The sequence below is a fragment of the Hyla sarda genome, chromosome 2 (assembly GCF_029499605.1).
Source record: "Hyla sarda isolate aHylSar1 chromosome 2, aHylSar1.hap1, whole genome shotgun sequence".
NCBI lineage: Eukaryota > Metazoa > Chordata > Amphibia > Anura > Hylidae > Hyla > Hyla sarda.
In genome coordinates, this window is record NC_079190.1 from 176,524,345 (window position 1) to 176,550,164 (window position 25,820).

The 25,820-nt window shown below is 40.6% G+C and overlaps 1 protein-coding gene and 1 long non-coding RNA gene across 3 annotated transcripts in view; both read left to right on the forward strand.

The window, feature by feature from the left end:
* The first annotated feature begins 3,963 nt into the window (after positions 1-3,963).
* LOC130355534 (uncharacterized) overlaps positions 3,964-25,820 on the forward strand; it is a 128,128-nt gene continuing 106,271 nt past the window's right edge. For both annotated transcript variants that reach the window (XR_008888565.1, XR_008888564.1), the window contains exon 1: positions 3,964-4,197. This is a non-coding gene — a long non-coding RNA (uncharacterized LOC130355534). The remainder of the gene's footprint in view (positions 4,198-25,820) is intronic.
* On the forward strand, positions 10,530-13,671 carry SOX1 (SRY-box transcription factor 1). The gene has a single exon (XM_056555782.1). The coding sequence runs from the start codon at positions 11,064-11,066 to the stop codon at positions 12,249-12,251; it is 1,188 nt and encodes a 395-aa protein (XP_056411757.1). The 5' UTR covers positions 10,530-11,063; the 3' UTR covers positions 12,252-13,671.

Below are 25,820 nucleotides of genomic sequence, written 5' to 3' on the forward strand. Positions count from 1 at the left end.
GGATTCCTCAAAACCTGACTAAACTGTATCAAAACGTGTATACAAATTTTTATCTGTATACGGTTTTAAAAATGATGTCTGCTTGCATCCGTTTTTTAAGAAAAAAAGCTTATACGTTTTTAACTTTTCACTCCATTATGAATAAAGTTTTACTTGTTTGATTGAAATTCCAAGAAAAAAACTGTGCAATGTCAAAAACCGTATGGTGAAAACCTGATGGAACCGTACACACATACAGTTCTGTACGGCTCCCATTGACTCCCATGTTAAAAAAAAAAAAAAAAGTATACAGTTAAATACAGTTTTTCACCCAGACCAAAAAAGTTTAAAAAAAAACGTATGGTTTGAAAAACGGAGACAACCACATACATTATGGTGCATACGGTTTTGAATGGCAAGTCTATGCGCACAGTTTTCTGTACGGTTGCATACGTTTTTTTATGAAACCGTATAGTAAAATCGTGATGAACACCTTACCACCTGGATATGGCTATATGTGCATGGTGACTGGTAATATAATAGTGAATATTTTTGTACACCGCCATATTTGTGGAGCTATGTAGGACCCCATTGATTTGCATTAGCAGCATAACTCAATTCTCAGCTCAAATATAGTGTTTATTTTTATAGTGATATCAGAAACAAAATATATGTTAAAATTAACAATGGGGCACGTTATGGATGTAAAATCTGCAACAAGTCTTTTCCTGCAACAGGTGAATAGTGTTTTGCAAAACTCCATTCTGTGCTTTCTTGCTGATTATTTTAGTGCGGATTCCCCACCTTCTTGTGTAAAATACCTTGCATTTAGACAGTAGTACACATAATATACATTGCCATCACATTCTTCATTTGTACAGTGCGAGTCCCAAATAGGATGATGTGCTTGAGGTCCCCTTTGATGTATAAATACAATATAGATTCAAATCTACTGATGACATCCCGATCCAAAACTGAGTTTGCATTTTGAATAGTTTGCACACAGAATAAATAAAAGAAGTGCACATTGCATGATTTTAAAGATGCCAACAATAAATACCCCCCAGGAGAAATGTCTCAGATGAATATTGGCTGTGCAAAAATAAATCTTCTAGCTATGGACACAATATGGATGGAAAAATAGCCTCCTGCGAAACTGGCCTCACCATGCTTACCCCCGGAAAGGTCAAACTGTATTCATTGTCAGGGCATTTGTATGTGTATGAAAGGCTGGCATCTGCAAAGTGTGGTGCACTTAGCCAAACACCTACTATTAGAAGAGACTGTCAAAGCCAGCTTTACTGACAGCTGCTTTCAGCTCACAATGCAGAGCATGGCAAATACTTCCATGCCCAGGCACCCCCTCCTTCTCCATATCACCATCCCGATGGAGAATAATCTCCTATGCAAATATCCTATGCAGTCAGGATAGAAATATTACATATCTTTAGGAATAATCCGTCTGCAAAGAATTTACACGCGTTTTTCTGTAATGTTTATATCCGTTTTAGAGTTGTATACAAATAAATATAAAATATTTATCTGACAGAAATACAGATGTTTATTTTCTGCAAAGTATAATGTGTGTATGTGCTGGTTTAGTGTATGCCTGCCCTATGCGTTTCCTGTGTATTGTACTATTATTTTAATTTCTTGCGTTTTTATTCTGCGTTTTTATTCTGCGTCAATGGCATTTACAACCCCTCCATGGCTCATTTTTAGTCACCCATCTTTTGGGGAATTTACTGACTTTTCCAAATACACTATATGGATTAGGAAGCCAGAAAGAAAACTTTTCCGGGGTTTGTACATCGCCACTTCATACCTTAGGTTACAGTTCACACAGTAGGCTTTGTTTTATTTCTCCTTTCAGATAGCAGTCACTATTAGATGCCGATCAAAGGAGATTAAAGGGGGAATAGGCTACTATTAGTAGCTAGTTATGTCAAGGTACCTGTAGAACAGTGATAGGACTATACTGTACCATAATAGTGTTATCACCATAATAGTGTTGGTGGTGATTGTTATGATTTATGATTTGATTTGTACTATTTCCAGTAGTATGGATATTCTTTGTATTCATTTTAAGTAGGCTGAACTTCAAGCAATACATTATGTCATTGTTTCTCAAGCAGGGTGCCTCCAGCTGTTGCAAAACTACAACTCCCAGCATGCCCGGACAGCCTTCGGCTGTCCGGGCATGCTGGGAGTTGTAGTTTTGCAACAGCTGGAGGCACCCTGGTTGGGAAACACTGGTATAAAGGGAGGCAAGCATCTTGGTTACAGGTACTGACATCAAGAACAACCCTGCAAACAAGTCAGAGCTAAAAGTCCACAGACCTAAAATAACACAACTATATATAATTTCTATATCAACCAACCCTGATCCAGCAAACATCCAGATCACAATGGGTTATTTAGAATGACTGCCAGTAAATATTGGGAAATGGAGTTTAGAAATGGGGAACTCTGGACTAGATGTTAAGAAAGGAGTGAGAAAGAGATGTTGAGAAAGGAGTGAGAAAGAGATGGGGAAGAGAGAGAGAAGAAGAAAGTCCCATAGACCAGTGTTTGCCAACCAGGGTGCCTCCAGCTGTTGCAAAACTACAACTCCCAGCATGCTGGGAGTTGTAGTTTTGCAACAGCTGGAGGCACCCTGGTTGGGAAACGCTGCTATAGACAAATGTGATGATCGAGATGGATTGAAAGGTTAAAAAAAAAAAGGCATGGCAAAAAGCAGGAAAGAAGGAGAGAACAGACAGAAAGAAAGTGAAAAGGAGAGATAGAAAAAGACAGACAGGAGTGGAAGGGATGGAAAGGTGAGGCAGGGTGAAATGGAGAGAAAAGCAGAGTAGATGGAAAGATCGAGAATAATAATACAGTGTTTAGACAGCAAAAAGTTTTAAAGAAATAGGCAGGATGGGGTGGAGGATAAGAAGACATGGCATGATAAAAAAAGGGGGGGGGAATAGGTAAAGGAGAGAAAGATGCAGAGAAAAGGGGACAGGAATGGGGAGAGAAATAGGCAGGATAGGGTGGAGGATAAGGAGACATGGCATGATAAAAAAAAGGGGGGGGGAAATAGGTAAAGGAGAGAAAGATGCAGAGAAAAGGGGACAGGAATGGGGAGAAAAATAGGCAGGATGGGGTGGAGAATAAGAAGACATGGCATGATAAAAAAAAAGGGGGGGGGGAAATAGGTAAAGGAGAGAGAGAGATGCAGAGAAAAGGGGACAGGAGTGGGGAGAGAAATAGGCAGGATAGGGTGGAGAATAAGAAGACATGGCATGATAAAAAAAAAGGGGGGGGGAAATAGGTAAAGGAAGGAAACATGCAGGAAAAAAAAGGACAGGAATGGGGAGAAAAATAGGCAGAATAGGGTGGAGGATAAGGAGACATGGCATGATAAAAAGGGGGGGAATAGGTAAAGGGGGAAAGATACAAAAAAAAAGGGGACAGGAATGGGGAGAGAATTAGGTAGGAGTGCGAGAGATGGGAGAATGAGACAACTGAGAGAAGAGAAAGAGGAATGGAGCAGATGATGAATAAGAGACCCAGGAGAGGAGATATGGAGAGGAGACAAGAGAGAGATGGGAGTGGGAGATATAGAGAGCGATGCTTTGTATTATGGAAGAGCAGGGAATGAGGAGAGGAGGAGAGAAGTACAGACAGGAGAGAGGGAAGGAATAAACATGAGAGGCCTGAGCTCCACCTCCCAGCTTACAGCGTCCCAGCTGCTCTCAAACCAACTGCTCAATTCTATTCACTGTGGAGGCTGAACAAAAAAGTGGCTATTTATTAGACTACTTGTTTTGTATTGTTCCCTGCCACACAAAAGACGTTTCATTATGTTAGGGAAAAAAAAGGCCTCCTTTTTCCAGAGAGAGAAACAATAACTTGAAATTGTCTTCAAAGTCTTTACTATCAATAATAAATTTCATTTTCTTGTCTCCCTGCCTTGCAGTGTATGTGTGTAGCCGGGCACTACGCTTGGGGAGCTCTGCCTGGGCTGGTGCCTCATCTAGGGGAGGAATGGGTAAACACGGCCATATATATATAGATATATAGATAGCTATATATATAGTGCATATGTCTGGACATATGTGTCTATGTGTGTGTACATATATCTACGTGTATTTAGAGATACATCGAATAACGTTATGATCTAGATGAAACTCTTGGCTGGCTATGGGGAAGATGACCTGGAAGAGGTGTACTGTAAGTCCAATACTTCTTACCCTTTGGGGGCCTTATTTGTGTGCTAAGTCGATGAACTGTTTTCGTGCATGTTTGCGCTGTTATAGGGATTGTGGAGCTATGTATGTGCGTGCACATTGGGGTAAAGGGGGAGTTGTGGGGTGAAGTGATGCTTTTGGAGGCTACATAGAGGGGGGCATGAGGGGAGGTGTCAATACACTCAACCAGCTCCTTATAGTAGTGGTTGGGGTGGATAATGGATGGCAGCCTTAGCCTGCTGGGGTCCAGTCCTCAGCTTCTTCTCTTACCACTTCTATAAGGGCAGCATGATGTTTTCTGACAGAGCATTGCACATCTGTTTTTGTAATGTATATATATATATATATATATATATATATCTGCTGAAACGTTATAATAAAAACTGTCCGTGTTTCATTGTAACCTTACAGCAGATTCTTGTATATTTCAGTAATAACGCTGCATCACCAGGAGTCTGTATGGTCCACACCCTTCATGTGAATTTACATTCTCATTCTGACTAATTAAGTAAAATGACGAGACCCTTCAATCAATCAATAAGTGCGGATAAAGACGCTCTCAATTATCAGGCACATGCTCTCACTGTTGTCATTGTTATTTACATATATATATATATATATATATATATATATATATATATATATATAAATATATCTGTGTATATAAATATATGTGTGCAAATATTTTTTTATATTATATATATAAATATATCTGTGTATATAAATATATGTGTGCAAATATTTATTTTTATATATATATATTTATATATATATATATATATATATATATATATATATATATATCTGTGTATATAAATATATGTGTGCATATATATATTTTTTATAATATATATATATATATATCAACAGGCTAAACATATATTGGTTTAGATAAATCAAGCTTTAGGAAAACAGCTGTTTAAAGTGATAGCGCTGCAAGTCAATTAACCCATTAAGGTTTGCGTTCTCTTATATGTAACGGGAATGATTAGAGAAGATTTATCTTGCACTTTTACTCTTCTCTATTTCACTTAATGGAGCCGAGTCATTTTAGTCCGAGTTTTTGATATATGTATTGATTACTGTATAATGATAATGGTGATAATGATGATGATCGTTAATCAGAAGTAGTTGTATATGGAAATAATTGAACATTTCTCGGCAAACATTAGAGATGCGTATGGTAAAGACAGGTGTAGCATGTACCCAGGTACCTGGCAGAGTGGGCGCAGGAAATCCCCGCTGCTGGAATGTGCTGTCTGCAAAGACTCCTTAAATCTGGGTGATAAGGCAGCGTTATAAGATAAAGCGACCGAGGCTCCCGGTGGGTTATTAGCAGCTTCTTCAGGGGGAGGCATGTCAGGGAGATTACCAGGATTCCTGGCATCTATAAAAAAAAAAACTGCACCTGCCTGGCGCCTGGAATCACAGGACTGCTCCCTACAAAGGATTTACTCGTGCTGGGGATGTAGAAAGCAGGGTCTCCTTGTTTTATTTAATACACTATACAGTGTGTTATTATTTTATTTATGTACTGTATAATAATAATATAATATAATAATATATATATATATATATATATTTAAGTTATAAAAATGCCTGAATGTCTGGCTAGTTATAAACCAGTGGTCTCCAACCTGTGGACCCCCAGATGTTGCAAAACTACAACTCCCAGCATGCCCGGACAGCCGTTGGCTGTCCGGGCATGCTGGGAGTTGTAGTTTTGCAACATCTGGAGGTCCGCAGGTTGAAAACCACTGTTATAGACCAAATAAATAAGTATTACGAAGCGTGACATCTCTTTTTTATTTATATTTATTTTTTATTAACTTATTTATGCTTCATTTATTTTATTTATTTTTTTACTTTTACGTTTCGGTTTTTAGAATACAGGATATAATCCATTGCATTTAGTGTTATATATATGCATATGTGTGTGTGTGTGTGTGTGTGTGTATGTATATATAGATAGATAGATAGATAGATAGACATATATATATATAGATAGATAGATAGATACATATATGTATGTATATATATATATATATATATATATGTATATACATATATATATATATATATATATATAGATAGATAGATAGATAGATACATACATATATATATATATATATATATATATATATATATATATATATACATATACACTCCAAACGATAAGTCCCATAGTGTGTCAGGGAATCGGAGGAGACTGTCAGGTTTGAAATGGTGTCAGGGTGATGTTTTAATCTGCTTGTAAAGTGTATTAAAGGAGTAGATGTAATTTGGATGAGAGGAGAGATTGGAGTGGGATGATCCTCTCCCTCTCCTGTGAACCCCATGTCATGTTTGGACTATTTGAAGTCAGTACAGTTAATGTGATTTGCAGGAGCAGGGATGGCCTGGAAGTAAAGAGGACGAGGTAGACTCGTTTCTGTGCGATTAATTCCTTGTGACTTGTCTTCTACTTCTGAACAATCACTTTTCTATTTAGTCTAATGAAGAACAAGGGCAATATTTACTGCGGCATATGTCTGAGTGGCACCTATCTTCTAGGATTTATCATCTTTTGTTAGCAATGAAATACTACACTTAACTAGTACCAAAAAAAAATAAAATAAAGTCCCCCACCCCCATTACCAAAACACTAGAGCCTATACTTCCACTACATAGAGAGCCATTAATCTAATTGTAACCGATGGCTCCCATCCTAATGTATTGTTGTCATGAGAAATATTCCTCTGAAGAATATTTCCTTGTGCATCATATGGTACAACTGTGACATCTTAAGTAATCTTCCACAGAGCCGCCTTTTACATTGCAGCTAAATTTCGGGATTTATTTCTTTTTCTTTCTTTTTTATTATTTTTTTTTTTTTTGTATCCATCAAATTATTTCAATGGAGAATTTAATTTCTTATTGCAGGACTGTATTATGTCAATAATGTCTTGCTCTGTTATGACGCGTCCATCAATTTGACTAGAACTTGCAAACTACATAAGCTAGAATCGCCTTAATAAATAAATAAATAAATAAATAAATAAAACAAAACTAAAAGTAATATAGAACTGCAATTAAACTGAAATGAATAAATTGTCTATATCAATCTATTTAGGATTAATTCTTTCCCACTAGATGGATGCTAAATTGATATATTCATTGAATACACTAGACAAGCTGCAATTAAACAATGACTATGAACGCAATTCTATTTTATTATTATTATTTTGTTGTTATTTATCTGCTCTTCCGCTAGTCACATAACTGTGTCCTTTGTTGTCATTCGTTACAATTGTTTGAGTTTTATGAGTGTAAAGATTGTTGTGGTCCATGTATCCATCCTTGGCAGATTTTGGTGGGGATAAGAAGCAAATAGATTCCAAGGTGGATGCTCTCTTGTCCTTCTGTCTTTCTATTCACCATCCGAGGGGCTTCCACACAGCTTGAGTATTGACGTGTCTCCCCGTTGTTAACCCAATTACAGAATTCATCAAGACCTGCATTGAATGATCTCTCTCCATACAGTATCAGCATTAGGCTAATTAAAAGCTATAATGTCTGATATAATGATTAAATCGTTAGCTCTGCTGTAGGGAAGCGAGATTTGGTTTTCTCTTCAATTAGAAGCTGATTGAGGTTTACAGAGCAGGTCAGCTGTGAAATCTGAATTATATGTGTGAGTATTGCTCACAGGGTGAGACTGTGGACGACCCCCCCATCCCTCTGATCTCTACACAACCCATACACCACACTCTGCCCCGACTTCAGATAAAACACCCCACAACTATCTTAAAGTAGCCATTCCTTAAACCATTTGGTTCACTAATGCATTTTTTTTCTGTCTCCTGTAATGTAAATACGTTTATGATCAAACCATAAAAAACCGTATTAAGAGAATGGTTGGATGGTAAATGCATTGTTGGCAATGATTTCATAGAGACTGTGTGTATTTTGCCGGTGGCGAGGGTCAGCAGCAGTAGCAGCCAGCAGACGGCGATCTAACTCTTTGGAGAAATGGCAGAGTGGGTGCTGTGCCCTCTACTGATGATGGCAGAAAAAGGAGGGGGTGCAGGTTAGGGACCCTAAAGCCAGTGGGAGACATAATATTGCTATTGGGACTGTGAACTTGTGAAAAGGTATCTATTACAGAGGAAGATTTTTATTTCCATTACGTTTCACCTTCCAATGAGCATTCAATTTATTTAATATAATGTATTTCAACCAATTCTCGGAAATCTGTGTTTTCCAGTAGTTGTGCTAGGTATAACACAAGAAGTGAGTGTTGGCTGTAGCCTTTGGCCCCCCAGAATGATTGGTTGGTTGGAGTTCTTCTCCTTGGACTGTAGAGGACCACTGTTTTCTAAAGTTTAATAAAATATTTAAGTCCACACTAGGAGCATACAGGGGCTTTGGTTTTCCTTGTTTCCCAGCTGTTTCAGGCATAGTGCCAAATATCCTATGAATGACGTGTAATGCATCTGCTGGTTGTGGGGGGATCTCCTGAGATGTATTGCCCCCTCAGGTAATAGGCAGCTGTGAATCTATTGCCTCCGTCTGTTTCTTATCACTGCTGCGACCTGTTGTGGAGAAGCGGCTCCTCTGCTTCCCTATTGTGTGGAGGGGTGGGCGGCCTCGGGAGGAGGGCACAGCTAGTTCTACTTGGAGGAATTTGGCCCCTATGATGCGCTGCAAACTGCTGCCTATGAGATCCAAAAGGGGAACAATTCATGTCAATAGCATTGTCCAAATTCTGCTGCAGCCTGGGAGTAATCTCCCCTGGGTCCAGTATTCAGGAGCATATGTTTATGTATCTACATGTATCCTGTAGGTAGCATCAAACTATATCAAATGATATACAGAATATACATCAAATATAAGATAGATAGAAAGAGTACACACATTCACTCCACAGATGTTGTATCTATTTGAATTTGTTTCTATCTATCTATCTACCTACCTATAATCTATCTTTCTATCTACCTACCTACCTACCTATCATCTATCTATCTCTATCTCTCTCTATCTACCTATCTATCTACCTACCTACCTACCTATCTACCTACCTATAATCTATTTATCTCTATCTATCTACCTACCTATCATCTATCTATCTCTATCTACCTTTCTATCTATCTACCTACCTATCTACCAACCTATAATCTATCTATCTCTATCTATTTATTTATCTATCTATCTATCTATCTATCTATCTATCTATCTATCTATTTATTTATATATATATATATATATATATATATATATATATATATCTAGATAGCATATCTATCTATCTCATAGCTATCTATGTATCTTTCTCATATCTATCTATCTATCTATCTATCATATCTATCTCATTTCTATCTATGTATCTATCTCATATCTATCTATCTATCATATCTATCTCATATCTATCTATGTATCTATCTCATATCTATCTATCTAATCTATCTATCTACCTACCTACCTATTTATCTATCTATCCATCTATCTCGGACGATTATGTATCTATGTGTGGCTCTGTATATACATTTATTGTGTGAACTGAATTCTTCTAAAGTTCCTGGAGTGTTTTTTTGGTCCTGGTAAATGACCTTAGTGCTGATCCCTTCATCTTTCTTTGTCCACTCTCCTTCATGCCTCTAATGTATATTATGTCTTGTGATTTGGAGCCTGAGATCAGGTGCATTATAGAGGAGCAGCTCTCTCCATACATTTAATGAGAAGTGAATTGTAGTGAGGAGCCCCCCGACCATCCTCCTAGAGATGTTCTCAGAGTTAGTATGGAGGGTCCTTGATGGATGAGTGACACATGTGACTGTCTCTCTGCTGTCACTTAGTTACTCCTTTCACCTGCCCCCAGCATTCCCCTCACACCTGACCTCTCCTCCTTCGCCACTTCCTGGCAGGATACTTTCTCTGCGGCAATTTCCCTGGCCCCTGACATAACGGTGCATGTGTTTACTTGGAGATTGGCGCAGTTAATGGCTTCTGCTAGTCACTAATACTATACCGAGATGTACCTATTGGTGATGCCCAGCTCTCCCCATCGCTGGCACCTGCTTGGTATAAGTGGAACCTATGTGGCAGATAAAGTTGTAGTATCAGCGCTTACCCCCTTGCAGGGGTGGATATTTCCCCCCGTGACGTCACAGCCCGGTGTCCCGCTAATCATCACCCCCCTTCCCATGCTGGCAGTGTGTGACATGCGGAGTCTTGCGCACGCCCCCTTCTCCCGGGCTCAGCCCTCCCCTCCCCGCCGGCCGCCGGTCTCCCATTGGCCAAGGCAAAATCATTTAATGGCAGGCGGCGTGCGGGGTATGGCTGCTGTTCGCTGCCTCTAGTGTCTCATGCCGCCGGCACACACCACCCTGTCCTGCTGTATTATAGAGAGACGGGAGCGCTGATTCCGGTGCCCCCCTAGTTGGCATCTTGTGTGCGGAGGACTGTGCCCGGTGCTGTGGAGCTGACTTCACTTTCTCTCTTCATCCTCCGAGAGACAGACTGACTTGTGGGGTGACCCTGCCATGTCCTGCACCTGCTGATGCTTCACCCACATCCAGGATACTGACTTGGCCGAGGAGCCTCTTCCGAGCAGGCGAGGAGCTGAGAGCCGCGGAGTGAGTAGAGGTGCGGAGCCTGCTGGGAGCGGAAAGTTCCGCCGTGTCACCTGTTGTGTGAGCGCCGCACATCACTGGCGAGGAGCAGAAAGTTTTCCCAGAGTTGTCTCTCCGCCCAGAACTGATGCCCCAGTCCTCTCTGGCACTGTAGACAGCAGTCAGCCGAGGAGCAGAGAGGTGCCACCGCCGCACCGTGTGCCAGTCCTGTGTAGAGAGCCCCCTGACAGCGGTGTGAATGTACAGCATGATGATGGAGACGGACTTGCACTCCCCCGGGGTTCAGCCCCCCAGTAACACGGGGCAGGCCGGGGGAGGAGGGGGGAACAAGGCCAACCAGGACCGGGTGAAGCGGCCCATGAACGCCTTCATGGTGTGGTCCCGGGGGCAGAGAAGGAAGATGGCGCAAGAGAACCCCAAGATGCACAACTCGGAGATCAGTAAGAGGCTGGGGGCAGAGTGGAAAGTCATGTCCGAGGCGGAGAAGAGGCCCTTCATAGACGAGGCCAAGAGGCTGAGAGCCCTGCACATGAAGGAGCACCCGGATTACAAGTACCGGCCCCGGCGCAAGACCAAGACCCTGCTCAAGAAGGACAAGTACTCTCTGGCCGGGGGGCTGCTGCATGCCGGAGGGGGGCACATGGGGGTAGGTCTGAGCCCCGGCGGAGGGGCTGGCGGAGGAGCGGCAGGAGGTGGCGGGACAGGCGGAGTGGTGGTGCAGCGCCTGGAGAGCCCGGGCTCGGGGGCATCCGCTGGGGCCGGAGGATACGCTCACATGAACGGTTGGGCTAATGGGGCTTACCCGGGCTCTGTGGCTGCCGCGGCGGCTGCTGCCATGATGCAGGAGGCTCAACTTGCCTATAGCCAACAGCAGCAACAGCACCCTGGCAGCGGGGGGCACCACCCTCACCATCCACACCACCACCCGCACCACCACCCGCACCACAATCCCCCTCCTCACCCACCGCCACCTCCCCCCCAGCCAATGCATCGCTATGACATGAGTGCCCTGCAGTACAGCCTGTTACCCGGGGCCCAGAGCTACATGAGCGCCTCTCCCTCCAGCTATGGGGCCCTGAGCTACTCTTCTAGCCAGCAGCAGCATCACCAGGGCTCCCCGTCCTCTGCGGTGTCCTCAGGCTCCCTCAGCGCCCTTGGCTCTTTGGTGAAATCTGAGCCCAGCGTCAGCCCCCCTGTCAGCGGAGGAGGCTCTCACAGCCGGCCGCCCTGCCCGGGGGATCTCCGGGAGATGATCAGTATGTACTTACCCAGCGGGGGGGAGGCTGGAGATCCGGCGGCTGCTGCGGCAGCGGCGGCTGCTGCGGCGGCCGCAGCGGCAAATAGTAGACTGCACAGTTTACCCCAACACTACCAGGGGGCAGCCAGCACAGGGGTAAACGGCACCATGCCCCTCACACACATCTGACAGAGACTTTTAGGGCAGATTGACTATAGAAAGGATGCCCCAGGCACCCCAGGGCATCTGATCACCTGCCCCTGGCATCAAAGGGCACCTGCACCCTCCCTGTGATCACTGCCCAGAACTTGTCACTTGTTTCCTTTTGTACAGAAATGTTTTCATGTTTTGATGATTGTAACATAATAATAATAATATTAATAATAATAATATGGAAAAGAGGGAAAGTGAAGGTAATAATAATAATACTTCTGGCCAATGTAGACGCTTTCCCTGATAGATACCTGGTCCGGTGGGTTCTGTACAGTATTTATCGGTTCTGTAGCATAGCAGCGGATACTTTGCTTTCTGTTCCATTCATTTGGCCCCAGGTTTTGCTGTTTTCTTTGGTCCTTCTGATCTTGTACATGATGCGGATTATTTATGGCTCTAGAATAGCTTCCCCTTTTATTCGTTTCTTTATTTTTGTAGCCTTTCTGTATTTGTTTTCTTCCCCCTATATGATTTCTTGTACATTGCTGGTGAAGTATATTTTTTATTTTAGCCGGTGCGGATTCCTATTATGTACATAGTTTATTAAACGTCTTCTCTGCTTTAAAAAGGAAAACAAAAACAAAGTCATCAAAAAGGATGAGGTGAATTTTAAGCAAAAATAAATTTTCAACTGAAAGAGAACGAAATGTTTTTTTTTTATTATTGAATACATTTCCTCGGATAACTAGAAGGATTCATGTCAATTGATCGGGGTCACAAATATTTAAATATTTCCAAATGCCTTGACATACATGTGGTGGGATCTTTTATGAATGAATTGGAATGAATGCATTCTTATCCTCTTCTCCATTCTCAGCAATTATAATAATTGCTTATAATGTTCTTGCCATGTTCTAAAGTTTTATTAGAAAAAAATCCTTTAGTTTATTTATTTTTTAATGTTTACTGCTGCACATGACATCGGTTATGTCCTCATTTCTTGTCGGGCATGATCGTTTGTTTTGTGTTTTTCAGGCAGTATTTCAAAGCTTTTATTTAATAAAGACATCAGAGCCCAGAGATACTTTGTTTAGAATTGTGTAAGAAATCTAAAGGAATTCCATCTGTTCCCATGATGACTAGAAAAGTCACACAGATAGTTTAGTGTCTTCAGATACCCAGGACCGAGCCGATGATATGTCCTTATAGTCATTTTCTTCACAGTGCGCTAAATATGCTCAGTGCCCAACAAAACCGCTCCAATCTGTACTGAGCCCATTGTAATTACCGCACTAATGACTGATCCTTTTGTGTCCTGTTGGCTTTTCTTACGTGCTTCGTTAAACCCATTTCAGCATTTTCATTAAGGCCTCTATTAATTTAATGATGTCATAATTAAGCTCTATTAAAGCTGAACTTTTACATGGTCACATGGCCTTACTTTTTATAGTTACACTGCTTGGGGTCAGGTTCACAATTCTATTGTCATTGCTATTTAGAATTTTCCTGTATATATATATATATATATATATATATATATATATATATATATATATATTATTAATAACAACAAGGATAAGTTGGCCAGCACATACTGATACCGAAACTACTGCATGGACCTGGCTTTTTGACAGAAACTACTGCATGGCCTATGTATATATATATATATATATATATATATATATATATATATATATATATATATATGTATAAATATTTTTTTTTTTACATATAATACTCAGTACAAAGTCGGACTGTGTAAGAAGCCAATGACTTTGCTCAGTCTGTTGAGAAGAAAGTTAGTGGCATTTATGTATATATATATATATATATATATATATATATATATATATATATATAAGTTTTTTTTTTTACATATAATACTCATTGCAAAGTAGGACTGTGTAAGCAGCCAGTGACTTTGTTCAGTCTGTTGAGAGTGAAGTTAGTGGCACTTCTATATATATATATATATATATATATATATATATATATGTAAATATAAATAAGAACATTTTTCATTATTATTCTTATTCTTATAATTCTTTTTTTTTTTACATATAATACTCATTACAAAGTCGGACTGTGTAAGAAGCCAATGATTTTGTTCAGTCTGTTGAGAGTGAAGTTAGTGGCAAATATATATATATATATATATATATATATATATATATATATATATATGTATATATAATTATAATTCATTTTTTTTTACATATAATACTCATTACAAAGTCGGACTGTGTAAGCAGCCAGTGACTTTGTTCAGTCTGTTGGGAATGAAGTTAGTGGCACTTCTAGAATTGCTTGTTATCTGAATTTCTGCTGAGAATCCAGTACATCAGATAGGGAGACAATATCATCCCTGCGCTGTATATATATATATATATATATATATCAGCCTGGCTTTCACTTGTATTGCTGGAGTGTAGAATAATTACTACAATTTGTATGGAGGGGAATGAGTGTAGTACTGAGACATTTCCTGCGGTAGAGATGACAGTCGGTGGTGAATATTAGTGTGTTCCTCTATAGCAGTGGTCTTCAACCTGTGGACCTCCAGATGTTGCAAAACTACAACTCCCAGCATGCCCGGACAGCCTTTGGCTGTCCGGGCATGCTGGGAGTTGTAGTTTTGCAACATCTGGAGGTCTGCAGGTTGAAGACCACTTCTCTAGAGTTTTGGGCCTCTCGAAAATAATAGCTGCAACCTGTGGGTAGTTCCATTTATGTTTAGTAAATACATCGAATTCATACACAATGTATAAAAAAGTAAATTAGTAAATACATCTAATATGTACACAATGTATACAAATATCAGTCATTATTTTAAAATATTGAAATTATACCCTACTGTTCTGCCTGCTTTGGTTTGGTGATTCTTCTCTATGCTGCACACTATAATTCCTGCGACTATTTCCTTTTCTCAGGACACGATCAGTTGTATTTGACTCATATATGAAGAAGCCAGTGTCTATGCAATGTGTCAGCAGAGATTAAGAGGAATAGGAGTGGGCATGGGGCACAGTGTATTGTTTTTTCACAGAGTGGGATTACTGCACACAAGTCCTGACCCTGGGGTCATCTGAAAGTCAAACTCTTTTACCATCATTGGACCTGGTGGAAAAGAAAAAGTCGCACAGACAACATTGTCAACAAGTGAATCCTCATTTCCCTGAGCCAGTGTTTCCCAACCAGGGTGCCTCCAGCTGTTGCAAAACTACAACTCCCAGCATGCCTGGACAGCCTTCAGCTTTCCAGGCATGCTGGGAGTTGTAGTTTTGCAACAGCTGGAGACACCCTGGTTGGGAAACACTGCCATAGACTGTAATTCACAATATCTGGGTCCTAATATCATAACGTTGCACCCCTGAACTGTACATATAATACAATGTTGTCGTTCTGGGCACCTAATAAACTGTTCTGGGGGGACACTTGGGGTCAGTTTATGTATGGAAACCGATCAAAGGAGATTAAAGGGGGGGCATAGGCTGCTATTAGTAGCTAGTTATGTCAAGGTACCTGTAGAACAGTGATAGGACTATACCATAATAGTGTTGGTGGTTTTTGTTATGATTTTATGTTATGATTTATGATTTGATTTGTACTTTCTCCAGTTGTATGGATATTCTTTGTATTCATCTTAACTAGGCTGAACTGCAAGCAATACATTATGTCATTGTTTCCCAACCAGGGTGCCTCCAGCTGTTGCGAAACGACAACTCCCAGCATGGTGGGAGTTGTAGTTTTTCAACAGCTGGAGGCACCCTGGTTGGGAAACACTGCATTATGTGATAGCATAAAGGAGGCTAGCTAAAAAAAATAACTACATAAGTGAGACTGAATCACATCTCCTCTAAAGAGTTAATACCCCTTCCAGGGCAATGAACTGCAGGCAGGGCATGTGCTTGGCTGGAGGACAGACAGAGGTGTCTCAGAGACCCCGGGTAAGCATGAAATTGCTCCATGTTCCCAGCAGAAAGGCATGAGCTGCAGCTAAGCCCCCCTAGGGGCTCACAGTTATAGCTGGGATTTAATGGAGCGAGCAGGGTAAATGCTGCTCCCAATGGACAATGCAGATTAAAGCTGCCAGTTAAATTGGATCAAACTATGTAAATGAGATGTGAGCATTATGAGGGAGAGGACACGCTGGAGGAATAGATATCCTTTCCTGGGAGTATTAGGCTAGGTTTACAGAAGTCAGTTGTGTCAGGCTCAGTTTTTTTTTTTTTTACTTTTACTAAACTGTTGACAAGTGAAGCGACTGATCCTCAAAAAGTGCATAAATTGTCATCAGTCAAAACCGTCAGTTGCCATCAGTTTGAGCAATTTTTACAGTTTTTTTTTTTTTACTGTTTTGTACCACTAGCCCACCAGGATTGATGATGCCTACCTTGAAAATAAAGCCGTGGGGAAAGGTAGGTATAGTCAATCCTGGTGGGCTAGTGGTACAAAACCTGAGAATAAAAAAAATTGTAATTGCTCTTGTATTGGACAGGGTGCCTCAAGCACTAGAACTCCCAGCATGCCCCCTGGGAGCTGCAGGGAGTTGTAATTTTGCAACAGCAGGAGGCACCCTGGTTGTGTACTATTCAGCCGAGATGGAGCACCGGAGGCAAAAGCCTATGCTTGCAGTATGTTTTCAGTTCTGTCCGGCGATGCCTCCGGCGCTCCATAGACAAACACTGGGCCCGACGTCTGAAGCGCCTGACAGGTATACGGCATGGACGGGGCAAGATACATTCCCCTGTCTGTGCCGGTCCGGCGAGACAAATCATCCGGTGTCTAAACTGAGATGCCGGATGATTGTGAACGGTCCCATTTAAATGAATGAGATCGGTTCTGATTTCATTTGCCCTCCGGCGCAGCTTTTGCAGCGCCGGAGGGAACTGACGCCGGACGCCGGACACATGTAAATAGGGTCTTAGCCAGGGCTGCTGCCCGATCATTACACAAGTGTCAAACTGATAATGTTACAACTGGAGTCCTTCGGTTTATGGATCAATTACTAGCGCACTGCTCCTGTACAGATATCACTAAGGAGAGGGATTTACAGCCAAAGATATGATCAGCTCACAGAGATTAAGCCCATTCTAAAGACTGTCTTATCACTGGGCTGTTCACCCTGGCACCGAGGGCACAAGTAACTGGCACAGGACTTTACTAAGTAAAATATGCACCATGCGCTTGGTCTATATTTGCTTTCCTTTGCCTTGTGCTCCTTTAGTGTTTATCTAGTTATGTCATTGTATACATTGTATACACACAGTGTTAAGTGTTGGAATGAACTTTATGACTCCATATTTGCACTGGACTAGCTTGCACTAATATTCGTCCTATGTAGACTTTTAACTGGACAATAAAAGGGCATTGTGATGTAAATGTATTCTCCTATTTCACATCTGTATAATAAGGGGCTATGTAGAGTAGTAGATGCTTGGAACAAAACTTCCAGCAGATGTGATTGGGAAATCATCCACAGTATGTTAATGTATATGTGCCTGGGATCAATATATATCTTAAGATAAAAATGAAAAGGAAATAATACAAGGTCAGACCAGATGGAGACAATCTTCTGTGGTTCTATGTGGCACAGAGTTGCAAACTTATACCCATGTGTATGAGGCATTTAACCATTGTAAGCAGTACAGAGAGGTAGTGCACGACTGACTGGCATCACAGGAAGCAGTGCCAGGGGGCTAAGTAGTTACTACCTGCCCTGATTGTTCCCATCAAAGACATTTCTCTGATCTTCTCACACCAGAAAACCTGATCAGATCAGCTTTGTCAACTTTCATTTTGTGCAAATGTGAAGCCAAGTGCAATATTTTCTTTTGTTCCATTGACTGACTGTGTCAGACCTGGTAATATATCTGCTCTGGATTACACTGCCAGGATCAACCCCCTTACCATTAGCTAGTGTTACTTTTCATTGAATATATAATAAAAACACATCCAGGATTGTCAAGTTTTATCTTCCCAGATTTACTATTCTCTATTATTGCTAATAAGTGTGAAGGGACATTATATGCATTTAACATTTTTGATAGATTTCCTTCTGAAAAATATTGTAATGTTGATCTCTGCATATTCACCTAAGAAAAACCATTACCTATGTAAGATGAATATATATATATATATATATATATATATATATATATATATATACAGGAAATTATAATTGTGACTTTTACCAAATCAATTTTACAGATACATTTTATGTAAAGAGGGTTTATATTATTCTTTTCATAATAACCATGTAAATAACAATTCTATAACATATTCTGGCAAGGATTAAATGCATAAACTCTAGTATATGTTTTGTGTCAGCTCCACAAATACTAACATCTGTGTGCATATTCAGATACATGAAATGAAATGTATATTATCAAGCAAAAAATCATTTAGTCAGGAAAACCAGGTCAGTCAGGAAAATGTTAACTCCTTCCTCTTCTAATACAAACAGAAGAAAAACAATATACTTAAATATTAGTGTAGAATGTACATATACATATGTAGCCAATTTAAAGGTTAAACTATTGAGACTATCTATCTATCTATCTATCTATTTATCTATCTATCTATCTATCAAGTTATAATATTTCATATTTTAAAACATGGTATTGTCTTTAACAGAAACATAAAAAAAAAAAAAAATGCCCCCTCTTTATTACACTCAATAACTTTGTACCAGATTAAATGAATCCCCCATTAAGTATTGCAAATAAACAGGTATATTATTTACTGCCTCTCTTCACATTCCTATCATTGGTTCATTCTCTTGACAGGAACAATCACATTCCTAGTCAGGAAACAAAGCCCAAACTAATATTTACCTACTAAAACATTTTATAATTCATTTTGTTCCAATGCCTCCACAGCTGAATTAGCCTCCATTAAATCTCCATTTCCACTTCTACATCTTGATAGGTCCTCCAACCAATTTCATGCAATAAGCTAGTGGTAGGTATAGCAAATAAAATATATACAATTTAAATGTAAATACAGACAGGACTCATTAGTGTTTTTTTTTTAAGATCTTTTGCTCCAGAATGATCTGTATCCTCTTTCTGTGCACTTTTCAAATAAGACTCCTTGGTTGTAAAATATTTTAAAACATTTGTAATATTTCTGAATAATCCAACTTAAAGGCTCCTAATTTAATTTATTCACATATCACATATTATAGCTACAAATACTGATCATTATTATGTGTAAATTTTATATTCACAGATTTGGAACACATTTTTTATGCTTCAGTTTTGAACACATGTACATCCATTTTTTGGATATTTGGCATTTCATCCCCTATGTTTTTCTCCTTGCCATTCTCCTTGCGATTCTTTCATTTTGTGACTCAAGGATTTTTTTTAAACAAAAAAATTGCGATAAAATACGCCCAAAAAATGGCAACATAACTCCACACATGGCATTTTTTTTCCCAAAAACACCATATTGGTATGGCTTTTCATATTTCCCTATTAACTTCCAGCAAACATCTGTCCATTGTGTTTTTGCCCCCTCCAAATGGTAATTATGTCTTTTGTGGGGCATTTCTTCTTTTTTACAACTTCTACCTGCATATTAAGTATATTATACAATATTTTATTTATCCAGTTCAGGATATAAAAAGCATTTCTTAATTTTACTCTTAAACACATCTGAACAAGTTTCATATTCTTTAGAATGTAAAACAGGCATGAAATCTGTACAAACCCAATAACATATATGAGTATAGACAAAATATACTAAAGGACCTTAATATGGTGAGTCCAAATAATCATAAATAGAACATATATACTGTATATATATATATATATATATATATATATATATATATATTATCTTCCCAATAGGGAATAAAGTTATTAGTTGGGATTTGTGTGCATATGTGTGTCACTTCAGTCTCTATTTCTTCTGGTGTACAATAAAAATTTGGGGGGTTAATAATTTTTTTGCCTGGGGGCATCAGTTGGGATGCTGGATGTGTCGATTAGCCATAAAGTAAAATGCTGCATCCAATGTTTCTCTATCTATGGGCACTGTATGGGTGCACAAATTGCACAATTTTTGAATCAATTGTGTCTGGCTCAGGCAGAAAATAATGACATGACTAATATTTGTGAATACACCCTGTATAGGCAGATTGGAGAACTCCCAAAAATATTTCCATTAATAGTAATACACATCTCAGACATTCTGTAATATTTTTTATGAATTGTATTTCTTATCAAAGAAGCCATGAACTAATGTGAAAGCAAACAGAAGAAGAAACAGGGATACAGCCTTGTTTACTTGTATGACTTGAAAAATGTACATATTACTTTTACCCACTCTGACCAGGGCTTTATAGAGAACGATTGAATAACTAACAAAAACATCTCCAAACATCCCAAACTGTCAATATTATGACATCTTTACTGGTCAACATGACTTTATTAAAATATTAGATTTTTTACCCAAATAACATAATGCATAGTGCAATGCACAATTGTCATAGATGCAGTAGAGAATCTTTAGATGCATTGGACATAAATGCTTTATCTAAAAACCCATCTGTACCAAGTGACTTTAATACAGCTTACGTTTTAAAAGAATCCCCTTCCTGACATTTGCTATTCCAGGACTCCATGGCAAATTCGCTTTGTGTGATGTCATGGTCAGTTTATTGCAACTGTCATGCAACCTTATGTTTTCTCTAGGGGTTAAAGGTTATCAACGACCACCCTCCATATTAGGCCTCATGCATATATATGCAGTGTCGAAATATTTGCTATACAGCCTGCAGGTGCCGGATCAAAAAAAATCCATGCCAGGTGGCAAATATAAAGAATGGTCCATAATGCCTCCGCATACCCAATTTCAGCTGATGGGGCGACTGATGGTATGTGAGATGCAAATTTTCTAGCTTGTGGCATCCGACGTTCCCATCCATTCCCATCAGGCATGGTGCCAGATCACCGGACAAATGTCACTCCAGCTTTAGATACTCTTTACTGTGCTGTAACCTGTAACCTGTTATTTTACTGTCAACAGACACAGAAAAAACTAGTGGCATCGGTACCTTGTTATGCAGCTCCACGAGATGGACAACGTAGGTATACGAGAAACCAGCCAGAAGTAATCAGAAGAGGGTGGTGCTAGGACAATGAAAGACGTAGTAAATGCAATGTAGCACACGAGAGAAATCTGCGTCCTGCACTCACCATATAGACTCTGGACCTTCAGCTCCCATCTCGGGCTGCTAATCCGGCATCGGAGACGAGGTGGCATGGGTCGCTCAGAGGCGACTGCCAGCGGTTTCACGCATACAACCTCTTGGAGGCCGGAAGAAGCGCATTTGTATGCATGAAACCGCCGGCAGTCGCCTCTGAGCGACCCATGCCACCTCGTCTCCGATGCCGGATTAGCAGCCCGAGATGGGAGCTGAAAGACGTAGTAAATGCAATGTAGTACACGAGAGAAATCGGAGACGAGGTGGCATGGGTCGCTCAGAGGTGACTGCCAGCGGTTTCACGCATACAACCTCTTGGAGGCCGGAAGAAGCGCATTTGTATGTGTGAAACCGCCGGCAGTCGCCTCTGAGCGACCCATGCCACCTCGTCTCCGATGCTGGATTAGCAGCCCGAGATGGGAGCTGAAAGACGTAGTAAATGCAATGTAGTACACGAGAGAAATCGGAGACGAGGTGGCATGGGTCGCTCAGAGGTGACTGCCAGCGGTTTCACGCATACAACCTCTTGGAGGCCGGAAGAAGCGCATTTGTATGCGTGAAACCGCCGGCAGTCGCCTCTGAGCGACCCATGCCACCTTGTCTCCTGGATAATTCTCTATGGGTAGGGTCACACGTGGCATATTTTCCTGCCCATTGATGTCAGTGGGTGGCAAACTACATAGCTCATTTTGCTAACCATTGACTTCAATGGGAAGGAAAATGCGCAGCAGCAAATACTCAGCAAAATACGCCACGTGTGACCCTACCCTAAAAAGATTTTTTGTTTTATCTTTTTCATCTCTATAGACAGCTTTATAGTAATAAAACTGCTTTAGAAGTGGTCAAAATAGTGTGTAAGTAAAAATAAAAAGAGTAGTTTTGAAGGAGTCCAGCATTTAATCCAATTGTGCCCTAGAGATTGGAATCAATGACTGTAATAAGCGCACCATCTTAAGAAGTATTTTCTGTGCAGCATACAAGGGGATAATGGGTGTAGCAGAGTAGCTGCGTAACAATAGTTTTTATACTGTGCACTCTTTTACATCTATTCCAGGAATAGGTATTCAGGTGAAATGTTAACCCTGTTGGCTTCTCCTAGCACTGCAGCTGCTTTGTAGATTTTTTTTTCCTGGAACTGAGATCAGATGATGGTGTTGCCAAGTTCATCAAAGACTGTCCTCCTGCTTTCTTTTTCTTCTTCAAAAAATAGAAGCAGGTTAAAGTTTTTGTACTCCTGCATGATAGGAAACGTCTCACCCTCATGTTTTCATTCATCCTCCATCAAGTGGACACCCACTTTATAGTTTTTCTCTTTTATTTGCAAGTCTATATCCCAGCCAATGCTGGTATTTGGTGCATAAAATTTAATTTCTATGTCCCTGCTATTATAAAAATAACTTTTGACATAATGGCAATATATAAAATGTTTTGATCGGTCCGGGCCTGAGTGTTCAGACCCACCCTCATGCTTCCCTGCTATATCTAGAATTGGTTATATCTCAGCACTGAGACCCTGACCGATCAAAACTTTGGAGGTGTGTCTGCGACATGTCAAAATAGTTTTTATACAGTGACCCTTTATGGGAAACTGTAAATTCTGATGTCTTATTCTCTTGTGCAGTTGTACCCCTGGGATTTCCCTTTGTTTTCTATTCTGGGTATATCCAGACAGTAATGAACAACTTTGTATAAAAGCAGTTTTTGGGCAGTCTGATTCATGTCTCAAAACAACAGATGTGAAAGCTATTGGCTGAGATTTATCAATATCCTTAAAGGGTAGCTCCCACCATCCTATATTTTTTTCTGTCCCTGCCTATTGCCAATCTATCCCTAACCCCCTCCCTGCTTTTAATTTTTCTTTTTACTATATTAAAAATAACTTTTTGTCTGCCTGGTAGTGTGCTCTCTACCAGGCAGACTTCCCCAGCAGGCACCACGTCACTGATGCCTGCTGGGGACAACACTTCTGCCCTTAGTTTATCTACACAGGGTGCCTCCAGCTGTTTCACCACTACAAAAAAAAAGTTGGTGACAGTGCCCATTTAAGACAGTATAAACTCAAAGATACTCTGTCACCTCCAAAAGCCCCCATAAACTTTAATAATTAGTTTATGGGTGAAAAGGGTCGAATTCTGAATCAGTATACTTTATCTTTTTACTCCTTTGCATTCCTCTGCTGTAGACTTGTAGATGCAGAAGTCTAATCCACTCCTTTTTTTAGTTAAGCTAAGTAGTCCTCTCTGTACGTCAGCATGTCCTGCAGGTTTATGGCAGGGGGATATTAGGGACTAGAATACAAGGGGCTAGATTAGTTTAAAGAGGGGGGAGGGGTTTGGAGGTGACATTCCCTTTAAAGTAGACAGCCTAAGTATGAGTCAAATTCATCACAGTGGTTAAAGCTGTTAGATAAAAGCCACACCTTTAGGTTGGCTTAAAGATCTATACCTATATTTTGGTGCATTTTTGGTACATTATGTCACAGTTAAAGGAAAACTGTCAGCCAGGTTCACGCACACTAAACCCAATAAACTGGGTAATAGTGTGGGTGAACAGGAATCCATTTAGGGGTCGCTTACTTTTCTCCCTCCTTGCAGGTGAGTTATGCCCTGGTAAAGTTCCTCTGCCTCTGATGCGTCCTAAGCTCGCCTCCTTACTTAGCATAATATCAGCAAGAAAAAAGTAAGTTTGCACTGTTATGCAGTAATGCGGTAGTGTTGAATTCCTCACAGCTGCTCACCCACAGTCCAGAATAAGTGCTTGTCCGCGGTGCTCAATCACAAAGGTAAGTGTCCAATGTATATTCAAAAAAAAAAAAAAAAGATGATGGCACGCACGGTATTGCGGTTTCTTATAATTTATTTTCAGTTGGGTCAGAGTTCAGGTTGGCCAATTGGCCGCTGGCCAACCTGTACTCTGACCCGACTGAAAATAAATGATAAGAAACCGCAATACCGTGAGTGCCATCATCTTTCTTTGAATTTACTATTTTATCATTTAGAATTTATAAACATTGCCTTCAACTCCACATCCTAGTGACGTCAAGTCACATGCCCTGTGAGCGCAGCGATCTGTCTGCAGACCGCATGCACCTAAAGCTTTCACTCAGCTCTCACGTCCTCATGACTTGAGAGCTCTGCGTATGGAGAGAGCTCTGGCCATTATCACTGCGCATGCGCCGGTCCCTGTTACACCCAGAAGTCGGGAGTAGCGAGGCTTCAGCGAAAGGGTGAAAGCTTTAGGCGCATGCACTCTGCAGACAGAGCGCTGCGCTCACGGGGCATGTGACTCCACATCACTAGGATGTCGAGTTGAAGGCAATGATTACGCTAAGTAAGGGGGTGAGCTTAGGACGTGTCAGAGGCAGACAGCCGGCGGAGGCCACACCTTGAAGCGCGATGCTGGCGACAAACAGCGGAACTTTACTGGGACATAACTCAGTGGCAATGGAAGGGAGAAAAGTAAGTGACCTCTCATTGGTTTCCTGTTCACCCACACTATAATCCAGTGTATTGGGTTTAGTGTGGTGAACCTGGCTGATAGTTTCCCTTTAAGCCATACCCTTCCTATAAAGCTCCTTCTAGCAAACCCACACAGCCTTGTTACTCAAACACACACAGCCTTGTTACTCAAACACACACAGCTTTGTTAGCTACAATTTGTTTAAAAATAATTTGGGACTTATTTTTAGGTGTTTTTTTTAAGTTCACACATCTTAATCCCCCACCACACCCCCTCCTATAGACTTGCATTTAGGGGGAGGGACGTGACGTCACAATCCTCCGGCCCCTGCAACACAAGACATCAGGCATGGAGCAAAGCTCCCTCCGTGCACCAGATGTTGGGGTGCTGCAGGACAGATCGTAGGGGTTCCCAATGGCGGGACCCTTACGATCAGACATCTTATCCCCTATTTGGATAAGATTTCTAGGGGCGGAGTACCCCTTTAATTTGTTTTAGGCTATGTTCCCATGTTTTCATGCCTCCTTGTGCTGTTTTATTGGCCATAAAACAGTCTTCTTAGAGCTCAAAAATGGATTAAAATTCTATGTTTGAGCATAGCTTTAGATAAAACAAGATGCACCAATTTTTGGCTTAATTTATGCCAAAGTTAAGGAAAATGCACATTAATAAATCTGCCCCACTCTGTTTTGCCTATTTAGTCCATTGTAGCCCTGTACAAATACCAATGCACACATAGCAGTTAACTTAACAAAAGTAAGTTTATTCGTAATATTAGGGTCGGGTCACACACAGTGCAACCACAGCGTATTTGAAGCTGCGGATGTGCTGCCGGCTGTCACAGAGTGTCTACAGATTGAGCTCCCTGCTGCGGTCGGGTGGCTCTTTGTGTCTGCTCATGACTGCCGGCGGGAAATCCGCCAATACGAGCG